This window comes from Ascaphus truei, chromosome 19 (assembly GCF_040206685.1).
Source record: "Ascaphus truei isolate aAscTru1 chromosome 19, aAscTru1.hap1, whole genome shotgun sequence".
Lineage (NCBI taxonomy): Eukaryota > Metazoa > Chordata > Amphibia > Anura > Ascaphidae > Ascaphus > Ascaphus truei.
The window spans coordinates 23,342,408-23,355,245 of NC_134501.1; the positions used below are offsets into that span (position 1 = coordinate 23,342,408).

The following is a 12,838-nucleotide window of genomic DNA, read 5'->3' on the forward strand; positions in this document are numbered from 1 at the left end:
GGACGCTGCATTGATTTCACAAGGTTTACACTGCAGGAAATAAAGTAGAAGTGTTTGGATTTTTTTTAAACTTTTGAAACCAAGTAATTTTATCCTCTAAAAAAACGGGACTGTAGGTTTGGCAAGAATTATTAGCGCTCCTTACCCTCCAGCACCATGACCCGCTTGACTTCACGGCCTTGGCAACGACTTTGAAAAGCTACGTAGGACTTACAAGCGTCACTAGACGTGAGGGAAAATGGAAACCAATGTCCGATTCTTGGCCAAGGCTGCCGACATATCTCCGCGTGCCAAAACTCCTTCACACAGGCTTCAGCCTAAGGATGCTCCTTCCAAGTGAGTCATGCTTGCCCCATGCCTCCTTCTCCGAGTCTTCTACAGGACTGCCGAGACCTGTAAAACCAAGGCGAAGCTTTACGTTGAGGCTTCACACGTTTGTGGTGGAATGTGTGGTGGAGAAGTTCTCCATGCGCATCCTTACCACTTTCTCCTCGGGTGGCGGCTGCAGGAGGAATCGGCAGGTGAACACCTGGCGGCAGGCCTTGCGGAAGTTCTCCGAGAGGAAGGCGTAGATGATGGGGTTGATGCAGGAGTTGCCGTAGGCCAGACAGTGCGAGATGATGCGGAAGGCGAAGGTGGCGTTGTTGAGGGGGAAATCGCTGAAGATGACCCACATGGAGATGATGTGGTGAGGCATCCAGGATACCAAGAAGACGGCCACCACCAGGAGAACCGTCTGAGCCGTCTGTAAGAGGGAGAACAAGGGAGTCAGAGTGAGATAATAATAGCCTCAACATATGTGGCGATCAGAGAACTGTAAGGCCCAGATTTAGTAAATGGTGCTAAGGTTCAACACATCTTACACACTTGAATGAAGATTCACTAAGGCTTAGCACTATTTAGTAAATCTGGGTCTAATTCAGTATAGAGGAGCGTGGATAAAAATACTGAGACACCACCCCCCGGACCCCAAAGCGACTGACCTCAAACAAACACTGTGCAGACAAGTCAACGCTGACTCTGTGCCCCTCACTAGTTTGGAGTCAGTGTCACAGATTTTTAGCATCAGTGTCTCATGGGGGAAGCACAGATTAAAAAATACAAAATTGGTAGTTTTCCTTTGAATTTCAGTTTTTAGTCTAGAACCCTCAAACCGCACTGATTTAGGGTCTTGACATATCTGATGACTTCCTGCTATCCTGAGTAGCAGAGTACTGTATATATCTGGGGGTTTGCAGCGAGAGCGGTCCGTGGTCAGTCACACCCATTCTTAGACGGACAAACATTTGTGAAACAGCGTTATAAATGAGTAATAATCTTTGCAGAGGGACGGAGCAGTTCTAATCACGTCCGCAAGAACCCCTGAAACATGGCGTACGGTTTTATAGGAACCCAAGGGAGTGGGAGCCAATTCTGCTTAAGATTTCAGCAACAAAATGGAGCCAGCAAGTACTGAATGTCTGGACTCGACGTCTAGATTACCGCCAGATCTGTACTGTATATATAACCCATGCTACATTCCCATTGGCGTGTAATTCACAGCACACAGAATAGTATCAGCACCGCGGAGTCTGAGGGAAACAAGAGAATTGTGTGTGCCAACGGAGCCCTCAGATTTGCAGACATCGGGCTAATTCTCTCGGTACAGGACAGACGGGAGCAGCGTGTGTGTGCGAGATGTGATATAAATGCCGTGTGCTGTTCCCACATTTACACGACTGCGCATATTGGGTGGTGTTACAATGTTGTTTTTCGGCCACTTTCTCTCAATCAAGGAGGATAATAATAATAGAAATAACTGACACCTGAAATCTTAGTAACATTGACATTTATTTCACGTGATATTTTCTTTTTGATCGTTGAATTCGTGCAAAGCTTCTCTCTATATAAAGGTGAAGTCTTGACATTGGGCCCAAATTACTAAGTGGTGCTACAACATAAGACACCTCCTGGCGCTGGAAGACACCTTATAACCCATTCAAGAGGGTTGTACATGTTTTAATAAAAGACCCCCAGCCCTACTATGGTTTGCGAAAATATGGGGGTCACGGGAGACCAGGACAATCCCACCAGGGTTCAATTCGGCAGATAGGACAACAGAGTTAATAAAATGAATTTAATGGGGGGGAAAAAAATATCCACAACTGTCCAGTACAGAAAACTTACACTGCCACCTGGGGTACAGGGGAGCACCCTACAGACCCAGGTGCGTGGACCCCCATGAAGTGTTTCCAGTTCTGCTCCCACGCAGTGTTTAGCAAGCACCACTTCAGAGACCCTCAATGGCCTCACAGGTGCCCTGAACTCTAGGACCTGATACTGCTGCTGGAACTGGCTGGGACCAGCTCGAATTGGCTGGAACTGGCTGGCTCTGGCTGGGACCAGCTCGAACTGGCTGGAACTGGCTGGCTCTGGCTGGAACCAGCTGTAGCTGGAATTTCCCCTAGAACTCTGACTGGAATTCTCTTAGCCATAGAACTAACAGGGCCTCCCTCCCCACCTTTATACCTCATGCAACATGGAAACATTAATAGAGGGATAAGGCCAGGTGCCTTCAATATGACCCAGCCCCTGATTGGTGGGTTTAACAAGCAACATTAAAAGAGAATCATGAAAACAGTTACATGGAAAGGTCACATGAAACTTTGCAACATTTCTCCTGAGGACAGAGTTAACCCCTGGTACCTGTAGTGCATATATATATATATATAAAAAAAATATATATATATATATATAAAAATATAACTGCTGTGCTAGCTAGGAAGACTGGATAAAAAAGTATGTGCACATAATAAAATACCAAATGAAGAGCAGTGGGCTCAATGTGGGGTATCAATATACCACAACAAGACAAACAGACAAACAAAGACAACAAAAAACACAACGAAGAGAGAGGGAAAAAGGGGGGAAGAGGGAAAACAGGGAAAAAAGCCCCAAAAAGAAAAAAAGATGAGTGTCTGTATCAGCTGCTGGGTGTCGCTGCCAGTCTTCAGGACCAACCACTTTCCTTTTAATCTATAAAACAAAAAGAAGACAGCGCGGCTCCCGTAGTATAATACTGTAATAGATGATTTAATGATAAATGCTGCTAGATTACAGACACTTACAAATGATATAAAGGTAATAAGCAGTTATTAAAAAAAATTCCCTTCCCCTGAGGAAGTGGCATGCAGCGACGAAACGCGTAGGGAAAGAGTCAATATTGGACTTTAAACATCAGAAATACTAGAAGTACATTTGCTATCACTCTGGCGCCATTCCGTTCAATTCCTATATTGGAGCAGCGCACGGTGTGTCTATTGAACTGTGCCTGGATCTTGTGATACTACCCGGTTACCAGCTATCGCGAGACCTGAACACCAGGAAGAGACTGAGTGCGCGCGCACGTTCCTGGCGTCCGCAACGGGAGTCTATCAGACCAGCTGCACGTGGCTCGGCAAACGGATGGATTAACGGGTGAAGCGCCAAGATTTTTTTAATAACTGCTTATTACCTTTATATCATTTGTAAGTGTCTGTAATCTAGCAGCATTTATCATTAAATCATCTATTACAGTATTATACTATGGGAGCCGCCCTGTCTTCTTTTTGTTATATATATATATATATATATATAGTGGTCGACAAATGACCAAAAAATCTACTCGCCGAACAAAAAAATCTACTCGCCACCTAGTACCACATGTGTGCTGCTTGGACCAATAGGAGCTCGCCACGATGTTAAATCCACTCGCCCGGGGCGTGCAAATGTATAGGTTTGTCGAACACTGCATATATACATATATATATACACACACACACACACACAACCAATATGAATGTATTACTGACATGTAGGGGTAATGGCGGGCTTGACCTTTATTAAAAGAAGTCACATTTACCCCTACGTCAGTTCCTCCTCTGGCAGCAGGCAACCTTTCCTGAGATATTGTAGCTCTCCGATATACAGATACGGCTTTCCTAGAATACACAGTCTCTCACACACAGGTTATCCCTGAGCGGGGTTAGGCTCTTTGCAGCCCCTGCTTTTTAACTTGACTCCCTGCTGTCATTCTTAACGGGAGTTTATGGTTGGAAGTCCGTATACGGCTAACAGTGTAAGGGGAGGATTCCTGGTCCCAGGAGCTTGCAATCTAAGAAAGCGCAGGTCTTAACGTGTGAGATGCTGAGAGCCAGACACGGCAGCCGGGACGGCACACAGATCATGTTACAGAGAAGTCATTCGGTGTCAAGAGGTTCGTTCTCACTCATCACGCTGAGAGCTGGTTATAATGTGTTTCCTAGAACAGTGCTAAACGGACATCAAATAGATACATGGGGGGGTGGGGGGAAACGACACAGAGCATGGGGGGGGGGGCATGATACAGAGCCTGGGATGGGGAAACAGTCAGCGGGACACACAAGTCCTGGGTGGGGGATGATACAGGGCCTGGGTGGGGGACGATACACAGAACCTACGGTGGGGGGACACACAAGGTCTGGGAGCGGGGGACACAAAGAACCTAGAGGGGGGGTCGGACAGGGTTTGGGGGCAACGACATGGAGCGCCAGCGAGGGGGGGACACAGAGCCTGGGAGGGACGATAACAGAGTCTGAGGAGGGCGGGCGGGGGGGACAGCCTGGAGGGGGAGGGGGGACACATTGCCTGGGGATGGGGTGAGACACACATTCAAGCAGCAATACTACAGTTATTCCCCCTTTTTTTGTTCTTATTTGTATATTTAAAACATGTGACAATGTATAATTCAACATTCTTACCCAGCCGCAGGGAGCAGCGATGAGGAGCAGCAGGGAGCAGCGATGAGGAGCCGCAGGGAGCAGCAGGGAGCAGCGATGAGGAGCCGCAGGGAGCAGCAGGGAGCAGCGATGAGGAGCAGCAGGGAGCAGCGATGAGGAGCCGCAGGGAGCAGCGATGAGGAGCAGTAGGGAGCAGCGATGAGGAGCAGCAGGGAGCAGCGATGAGGAGCAGCGATGAGGAGCAGCGATGAGGAGCCGCAGGGAGCAGCGATGAGGAGCCGCAGGGAGCAGCGATGAGGAGCCGCAGGGAGCAGCAGGGAGCAGCGATGAGGAGCCGCAGGGAGCAGCGATGAGGAGCAGCAGGGAGCAGCGATGAGGAGCCGCAGGGAGCAGCGATGAGGAGCCGCAGGGAGCAGCGATGAGGAGCCGCAGGGAGCAGCGATGAGGAGCCGCAGGGAGCAGCGATGAGGAGCAGCAGGGAGCAGCGATGAGGAGCAGCAGGGAGCAGCGATGAGGAGCCGCAAGGAGCAGCGATGAGGAGCCGCAGGGAGCAGCGATGAGGAGCAGCAGGGAGCAGCGATGAGGAGCAGCAGGGAGCAGCGATGAGGAGCCGCAGGGAGCAGCGATGAGGAGCCGCAGGGAGCAGCGATGAGGAGCAGCAGGGAGCAGCGATGAGGAGCAGCAGGGAGCAGCGATGAGGAGCCGCAGGGAGCAGCGATGAGGAGCAGCAGGGAGCAGTAGGGAGCAGCGATGAGGAGCCGCAGGGAGCAGCAGGGAGCAGCGATGAGGAGCCGCAGGGAGCAGCGATGAGGAGCCACAGGGAGCAGCGATGAGGAGCAGCAGGGAGCAGCGATGAGGAGCCGCAGGGAGCAGCGATGAGGAGCCGCAGGGAGCAGCGATGAGGAGCCGCAGGGAGCAGCGATGAGGAGCCGCAGGGAGCAGCGACGAGGAGCAGCAGGGAGCAGCGATTACATATAACACCCATTTTCCTGTTTCTCTTGCAGTTGCGCTTCCCACCAGGACACGACACGCCCCCGTGCGAGCTGTATTTAGTGTATTTAATGTCAATTTAAAGAACATTAATGTTTTTTTATATCACGTCAGGTCTCCATGCCGCCGGCACGTTTAACCCCTCCAGTGCTGGAGGGTGCTACACAGCACTGCTCTACATCAACACATCCTCGTGTCTGCGCGATGCTTGTCTTGTGACCATTTCTTATTATGCAGGACTGCTGCTACATAACAGTGCAGTATAGTGTCCTGTCCCACTCTTATATACCACCCTCTGGTATCAGGGAGAAGCAGGGACAAAAGTCCGGGGCACGGACGTTTGGGGTGGGGGGTGGGGGGCGGCTCCTGGACATAGGAACTTCTGGGGGCTCCCGGAAGTTGGAGGGGGGCTCCTGGAAATTTGTGGGGGGGCTCCTGGACATTGGAAGAGAGACTCCCAGAAGTCAAGGGAGCTCAGCCAATCAGGAGTCGGGCGCAACTTCCGTGACCGGCTGGGCCCCTCCCTCTGCCGGGCCCAACCGGAATAATGGGGTACAGATGGGTCTCCCCTCCCTCTTGAGAGGCTGCCAGTTGCCCACACTGTCCCCCCCCCCATCCCACAGGCCCAGGTTTAGACTTTATTCCTGGGCCCCGGGAAAGTCGCCGGCCGGCCTGGGAAAAGAAATGTCCTCTACACCATGGACCTCTTTCTTATTGTTGGGCAACGCATGCGCTGGTGAAATGCAAATATTTCTTAGTTCCCCACGTTCCCTGCAAACCCCGTCACGTTCCTGGCACAGGTTCCCGAATCTAAAGTAAACTTTGGGCAAATTTCGCGGGAGCGCAGGATGAAACCGCGGCCGTGTTTATTAGCACACGTAAATACCGTGATGGCGCGTGACGGAAGAGCACGCGTGGTATACCCCACGGTTATTTATTCTGGTCTCCTGGCTGCAAAAAAACAGACAGCACTAGATTTGCCGGAGGAGAAACTCCAACTGCGTTCCTCCGATAAATCTGGGGGTTTTGTCCCGTTTCGGTAGATTTAAGTGGATAGCCCCCAGTCTGCGCCGAGCGCTGCTTATTATGTAACACCGCCTTACTCCTACTTGAGTCGTTATTTTACCACGTAAGAAGTGCGGGGCATTGTGCTGTACGCTCGACGCGGCAATCCCGCCAAAAATTGATAGATTTTTTTTTTACCGGGTTGGTACCGAGGTTCCTCTCAAGTGAAACAGGCAATGTTAAGTTTCCGGGACCTGGTCTAGGACATCTATTAATTTTGCCGCGACCAAGTCGCCGGCGGTATTTAAACGCCGCTCGCCTCATTGCAGGGAGATGTCACCGCCGGCCGCTTTGCTGCCAAGGTAAGCCCCTAACGTTAACCCTAAAACCCCCTCAGCCTAAAACCCTTACCGCATTCCCTTACTATAAAAAACTTACCCCAGTCCTCTTACCCTAAAACCCCCTGATGTTAACCCCTAACACTAATAAATGCTAATGCACGTTACCTTAGCGGTGGTGGAGAGAAATCCCGTGACCCGCAGTTCCTGAAACACCAGTGTAAATTCTTGGGGTCTCCGGGGGATTTAAATGAGCGTCCAATTGGAAGCAGCAACAGATGAGGTTGTGGCTTCTTATTGGCTCAAGGGATGAGCGAGATTTTAACAGGTTTTTTGCTTCCCCTGTAGGTGCAGAGACACCCCTAACTTCACCAGTTACCGGGGAGTCCCCGGAGTTGAAAATAACCCGCATCAGCCCAGGAGAACCCCTGGTTATAACCTCGATTTGCATAAACCTTGCAGGCGGGATTTCCTTATCGTGTAACCCGACTTCTCAGCAACGTTACAAAAGCGGAGGTTAGGATTCAGGAAACATTGGGATTTCAATCCCAGCCTTGGCGCCTGGCTTTCTCGGCACACAGGTAAGGCAAGAAATCATTCAAACAACAGCCGTCTAAAAATAGGTAATCAATACAACACCCGATGCGCTGTGATCTTTCCCGGCAATTAGTCTTTTAATATCCGGATAATTAGTGGTAATGATTCGGAGTGGCTTGGACTCACCATAAATACTCCAATCAGGGACAGTGGGTAACAGGTGAGTAATGACAGCAGTTTCTTATACCTCTGATATTAACCCTGCACCCTTCATGTCACCTTACTAACCACGTCTGTCCCTTTCCTTCTGTCTCTGTCACCTCTGCTCTTTCGTAAAGGGCAATGAATACAGTTTTTTGGACTGGCTCCCCTCGGAGCCAGTCGAGTCCAGTGACATGTCCAGTCGTCAGGGAGGGGAAAAAGTAACAGTAAACCCCCAGAAAAGGACGCTGTGTGAGCGGGGTTGGTACATCTCTTCAGCATCAGCTGATTAACTTATTTACACAGTATAAGCGCAAGAAGAAATGACCATCGTTGGACAGAGATGGAACTCAACTGGATTCCAAGCGAGAATCCCTATGAGTCCGCCCCTATTGCGCACGCATGATGGAGCGCAATGGCATGACCGCCATTATTGAAACGACAAAATACGTTGTCTTTTCAAGCGACGGCCGCGTCACGTGAGCGGTTCGGCCAATCATGGCGAACCAGCCTGGTGGCGCTTCTGCCATGCCTCCCCAATCGCTGGAAACTGAATTCACCCATCGCGCGGGCGAGAGGCATGCGCGCGTACGCACGCCAGTGCGGACTATTATCTCAGCCTAATGGGCTTCAGTGAAGTTACACTGATAAAAACAAAACAGTCAGATTTGCATTAAAATAATATTTATGGACTCAAAACCTGCAAATGTCACGAATTTCGGTCTTTGGCAGCTGACATCTCTGACGCATGCACACACACACATGTATTAATTATATATGTGTGTCTTTTTTCTTTTTAACCCCTTCCAGGCCGGAACACAGCCGTACATTGATCCTTTCAGGAAACTTTTCCACGTAGACCCTCAGTTAGCTGCGACAAGCGGCAGCAGGGGATTCTGGGTAGGCCTGGCCTCTGCGTGCTCTGTCCGGTCATCTTGTAGATAAATACACCCCACTGAAGTGCCCTAAATGGCCCTCATGCATCTGCTAACACAGTGGCTGAGTATCCGTGCTTCAGACACTTGATCCCTGCATCTCTTATCAGCTGAATGAGGCTCTTTGGTTTCCGTGGCAACTGACAAAGAGTTTGATTTCTGGGGTATTTTGTAATTTGCGCATCAATATATTCTGCAGCGTTGTTATTCAGCTGCGTCTGGTTAACCCATTCACTGCCAGTGTCCTGCAACGCATTGCACAGATATATTACAACCTGCCACGGGGTGAGCTGCCATTCCGTGGACTCGTTTGTCTTTGGTAAAACCCCACACAAAGTGCAGGTTTTATGACCCACTTTGTCTTTGATACATCACCCTCCCTCCCCCCCAATCCTCCCCACCCCAAAACAAAACGTGCATGTACTGCCCGGCAAAGAGGAACAATACAGACATAACCCTACAGTGATCCGAGGAGCTGACAATCCAACCAGGCACATCAAACACAAGTAGATGAAGTGATGTGGGCAAATGGCGAGTAACACTGAATATGGCTGCCTGCGTAATAAGCATGACATGAGCTACGAGTTTATTACAATATATATATAGGTGCATTGTGTGGCGGGATTGGTGCATTCAGCCTTCAACTGTTCTGTGGAACCCAAATGTTCTATAAGGGATTATTAGGGATCCCCCCCCAATCTTGTAACATGCGATTCCTCAGGACGCCATTTTAATTTCCCATATTTTTAATATGATCATTTACGTTATGAAATGTTATGCAATAGTAATTTAGTCATCTAAATGCTACATTATATAAGAGCTGCTAGTGCATTTAGAAAATATCTGCCCTACTGCAGCAATAATATTTATACGTGCATGGGATATAATGTGGTGTTATATATCGGTAAGTGGTTCCACGGAGTCACTATACATTTGGGAAGAGTTCCACAGGTATTAAATCTGCTCTATCCACATAAAGAATAGACGACAGCAAGCGCAGAAAAGAGCGTAAATCCGTGTATTATATAAAAATGATGTGTGTAAGTAATGCACTCACAATATTATCAAATACAACTAGTTTATCGCAATTCCGGGTCCTTCTGATTATCTGATTCGCACTGATCCTCTTTAATTTTCCGCTTCCAAGTGCTCCTCTCTTATTATCCGCTCCTCACTGATCCTCTCTTATTATCCGCTCCTCACTGCTCCTCTCTTATTATCCGCTCCTCACTGATCCTCTCTGATTATCCGCTCCTCACTGATCCTCTCTGATTATCCGCTCCTCACTGATCCTCTCTTATTATCCGCTCCTCACTGATCCTCTCTGATTATCCGCTCCTCACTGATCCTCTCTGATTATCCGCTCCTCACTGATCCTCTCTGATTATCCGCTCCTCACTGATCCTCTCTGATTATCCGCTCCTCACTGATCCTCTCTTATTATCCGCTCCTCACTGATCCTCTCTGATTATCCGCTCCTCACTGATCCTCTCCGATTATCCGCTCCTCACTGATCCTCTCTGATTATCCGCTCCTCACTGATCCTCTCCGATTATCCGCTCCTCACTGATCCTCTCTGATTATCCGCTCCTCACTGATCCTCTCCGATTATCCGCTCCTCACTGATCCTCTCTGATTATCTGCTCCTCACTGATCCTCTCTGATTATCCGCTCCTCACTGCTCCTCTCCGATTATCCGCTCCTCGTCCTTCTCTGATGATACCCTCCCACTGATGATCCTCTCCCCACTGGTCCTCTCTGACCTGCTCCCCACTGATCCTTGTCAATCTTGATGACGTTCCATGGCCAAGACTGCGTGGTCGGACGAAGAAATCATTTTCTTTCCCTCTAATTCCTATACCTGAAGTCTCACTGACCATAGATAAATCCAATTTCCTCCCGTCCCGATACCACAATCCAGAAGTGTATCTGTCATACGTGATTCCTCCCTCTCCTTGATACCACACATCAAGGACCTCACCAATTCCATCCACTTCCAAAACATTGATAAAAAGAAAAACCTTTCTTCACACGAGCCCCGCACTTACAGACGACCCACGCTCTTCCCCACAACATTGAAACTGATTGCCGGGGGAGAGCACAGAGTCTTGGGAAGTGCCTCTTACCTTCTCTCCGAGGTCAGCATCTCCTCCTGCAATTATGTGATGATGTGTCATCATGACAATGCGACATCATGACACCGCGACGCCACAAAACCATGTCGCCAAGACAAGGCAACGTAGCAGGAGGAGATGCTGCTATGGAGGTGACAAATCCCCCGCCAAAACTCCACTACACCGAGCCCCAGAAAATTCCCAGTCGAACCCGACTGTAACCTGCTCCTAGGTGGTCTCCTCTTCTTCCGATGATTTATATTCTCATCAACTTCAGCCCGCGTCTGCCCACTGCTGGATGAAGCCTCCCCAATGATCTCCAAGCTACTGCAGTTACAGCCTCTCTTCTCCACGTCGTCCCTTCAGTCCATGTGGTTTCTCATCTACCTCACCAACCATTCTATGTCTTCTGTGTCAATCCCTACACTGGCTCGCCAAACCCAGGAGAATCAAAGTCATGGATCTCACCTACAAATCTCTCCAAGACACATCCCCTCTCTCTACTTCCCATCTAATACCCAAGTACTCTTCCCCACGCAGTCTCCTCTCGGCTTATAACCTCCGGCTTTCCTCCTCCCTAAGGCTAAGGTCCCGTTGCACGCGTCTGCACGGCTGGCTTGCTTGCCGGCGGCGCGTGCAACTCGCTGTACCTCGATTTGCGGTCTACAGGATACTTTTCTGGGAGCGGGGGGGGGGGCGTGGCCAAACGGGTCGGGGGGGGCGCGGCCATGACGTGAGGGGGCGCGGCCATGACGTGAGGGGCCGGAGCGGGAGGTGGGCGGGAGTGGGAGGATTGACAGGGAGGGGGGGCGTGGCTTGAGCGGCGGGACCCGCTACTCTTCCCCCCCCTCCCTCCACGGGCTGCCACGGGCTGCCACGGGCTGCAGGTAAGTAAAAAAAACACACACACGCAGGCACTCATACATACATACATATATACACACACACACACACAGACAGAGACAGGCACGCACGCACTCATACACACACACACACAGACAGAGACAGGCACGCACACAGACAGGCACACACATACACACACACAGACACAGACACACAAACACACATACACACACACAGGCAGGCACTCACGCACTCAGACACATACACAGACAGGCACTCACGCTGCTTTCACTCCACACTCCTCCCCGCTCCCCGAAGCCTCTCCTCCTCCCGCAGCCTCCCCTCCCCATTGGCTCACAGCCACACCACGTGACGCGTCAACGCTAGGGAACACCATTCTGTGGTGTCTCCTAGCGGCTGACGCGCCACAGCGTGTAGTCAGCTGTGCAGCCAGGGGGGACCGGGACCGGCTCGCGAGGATTCCCCTGCTGCTGGGGAACTCGCTACATTGCCGCCCGCGCCAACGAGCGCAGCGGGTACCAGGCCTTATTCCTTCCTCTCATTCCCGCCACCAGGAGCAGGGACCTCATTACCTATTGTTTCATTATGTTTCCCCCCCCCCCCCCCCCCCAAATATTTTTATTAGGCGAATCAACAATAAACATACATAATATAATATGCATAGCCTAATACAATGATATTTTTTAATGTAAGGGGGAAAGAATAGAAGAGAGCATCGCCAGGATCAGCGAGGCCTCGGAATCCCTTGGGGCATCAAGAGAGAGAGGCTAGAAAAAGAGAGAAAGGACAGAAATGGGGGGGAGGGGGCAGGTGTTTCATTATGTTTTAACTTCTTTGTATTTAATGTTTTGCTCTTGTCTTGCCTCTCTTTGTACTGCGCTGCGGCATACTATGGCGCCATATCCATAAAAGATATGAAATCATATTTTTTCACATATTATATTATCTATATATTTATAGTGAGTACGACGCATCTTATATATTCATTTTTTTATACATCATTTTACTTCTATTCAGTTTTGTGTTTTCTTTATGCCCAATTAACCAATCTCCGGTTTCTCTCCATTTTCCTCCTAGAAAAATGAAATGTCTCGTCTTTACCACCATTGCAAAATGCT

At 49.8% G+C, this 12,838-nt stretch overlaps 1 protein-coding gene across 2 annotated transcripts in view; it reads right to left on the reverse strand.

Annotated features, from left to right (window-relative positions):
* The window catches only part of LOC142470061 (galanin receptor type 1-like), a 43,233-nt gene that overhangs the window by 1,413 nt on the left and 28,982 nt on the right, over positions 1-12,838 (reverse strand). The window contains exons 3-5 of one of the 2 annotated variants that reach the window (XR_012789155.1): positions 482-745; positions 146-393; positions 1-30 (exon numbers count right to left, since the gene is read on the reverse strand). The exon at positions 1-30 is cut by the window's left edge and continues 1,413 nt beyond it. Coding sequence is in view for 1 of the 2 variants with exons in the window: in XM_075576963.1 (XP_075433078.1) it covers positions 376-393; positions 482-745 (282 nt within the window). In the remaining variant the exon portion in view is untranslated. Of the gene's footprint in view, positions 394-481; positions 746-12,838 lie in introns of both variants that reach the window. The other variant, XM_075576963.1, reaches the window with a different exon arrangement.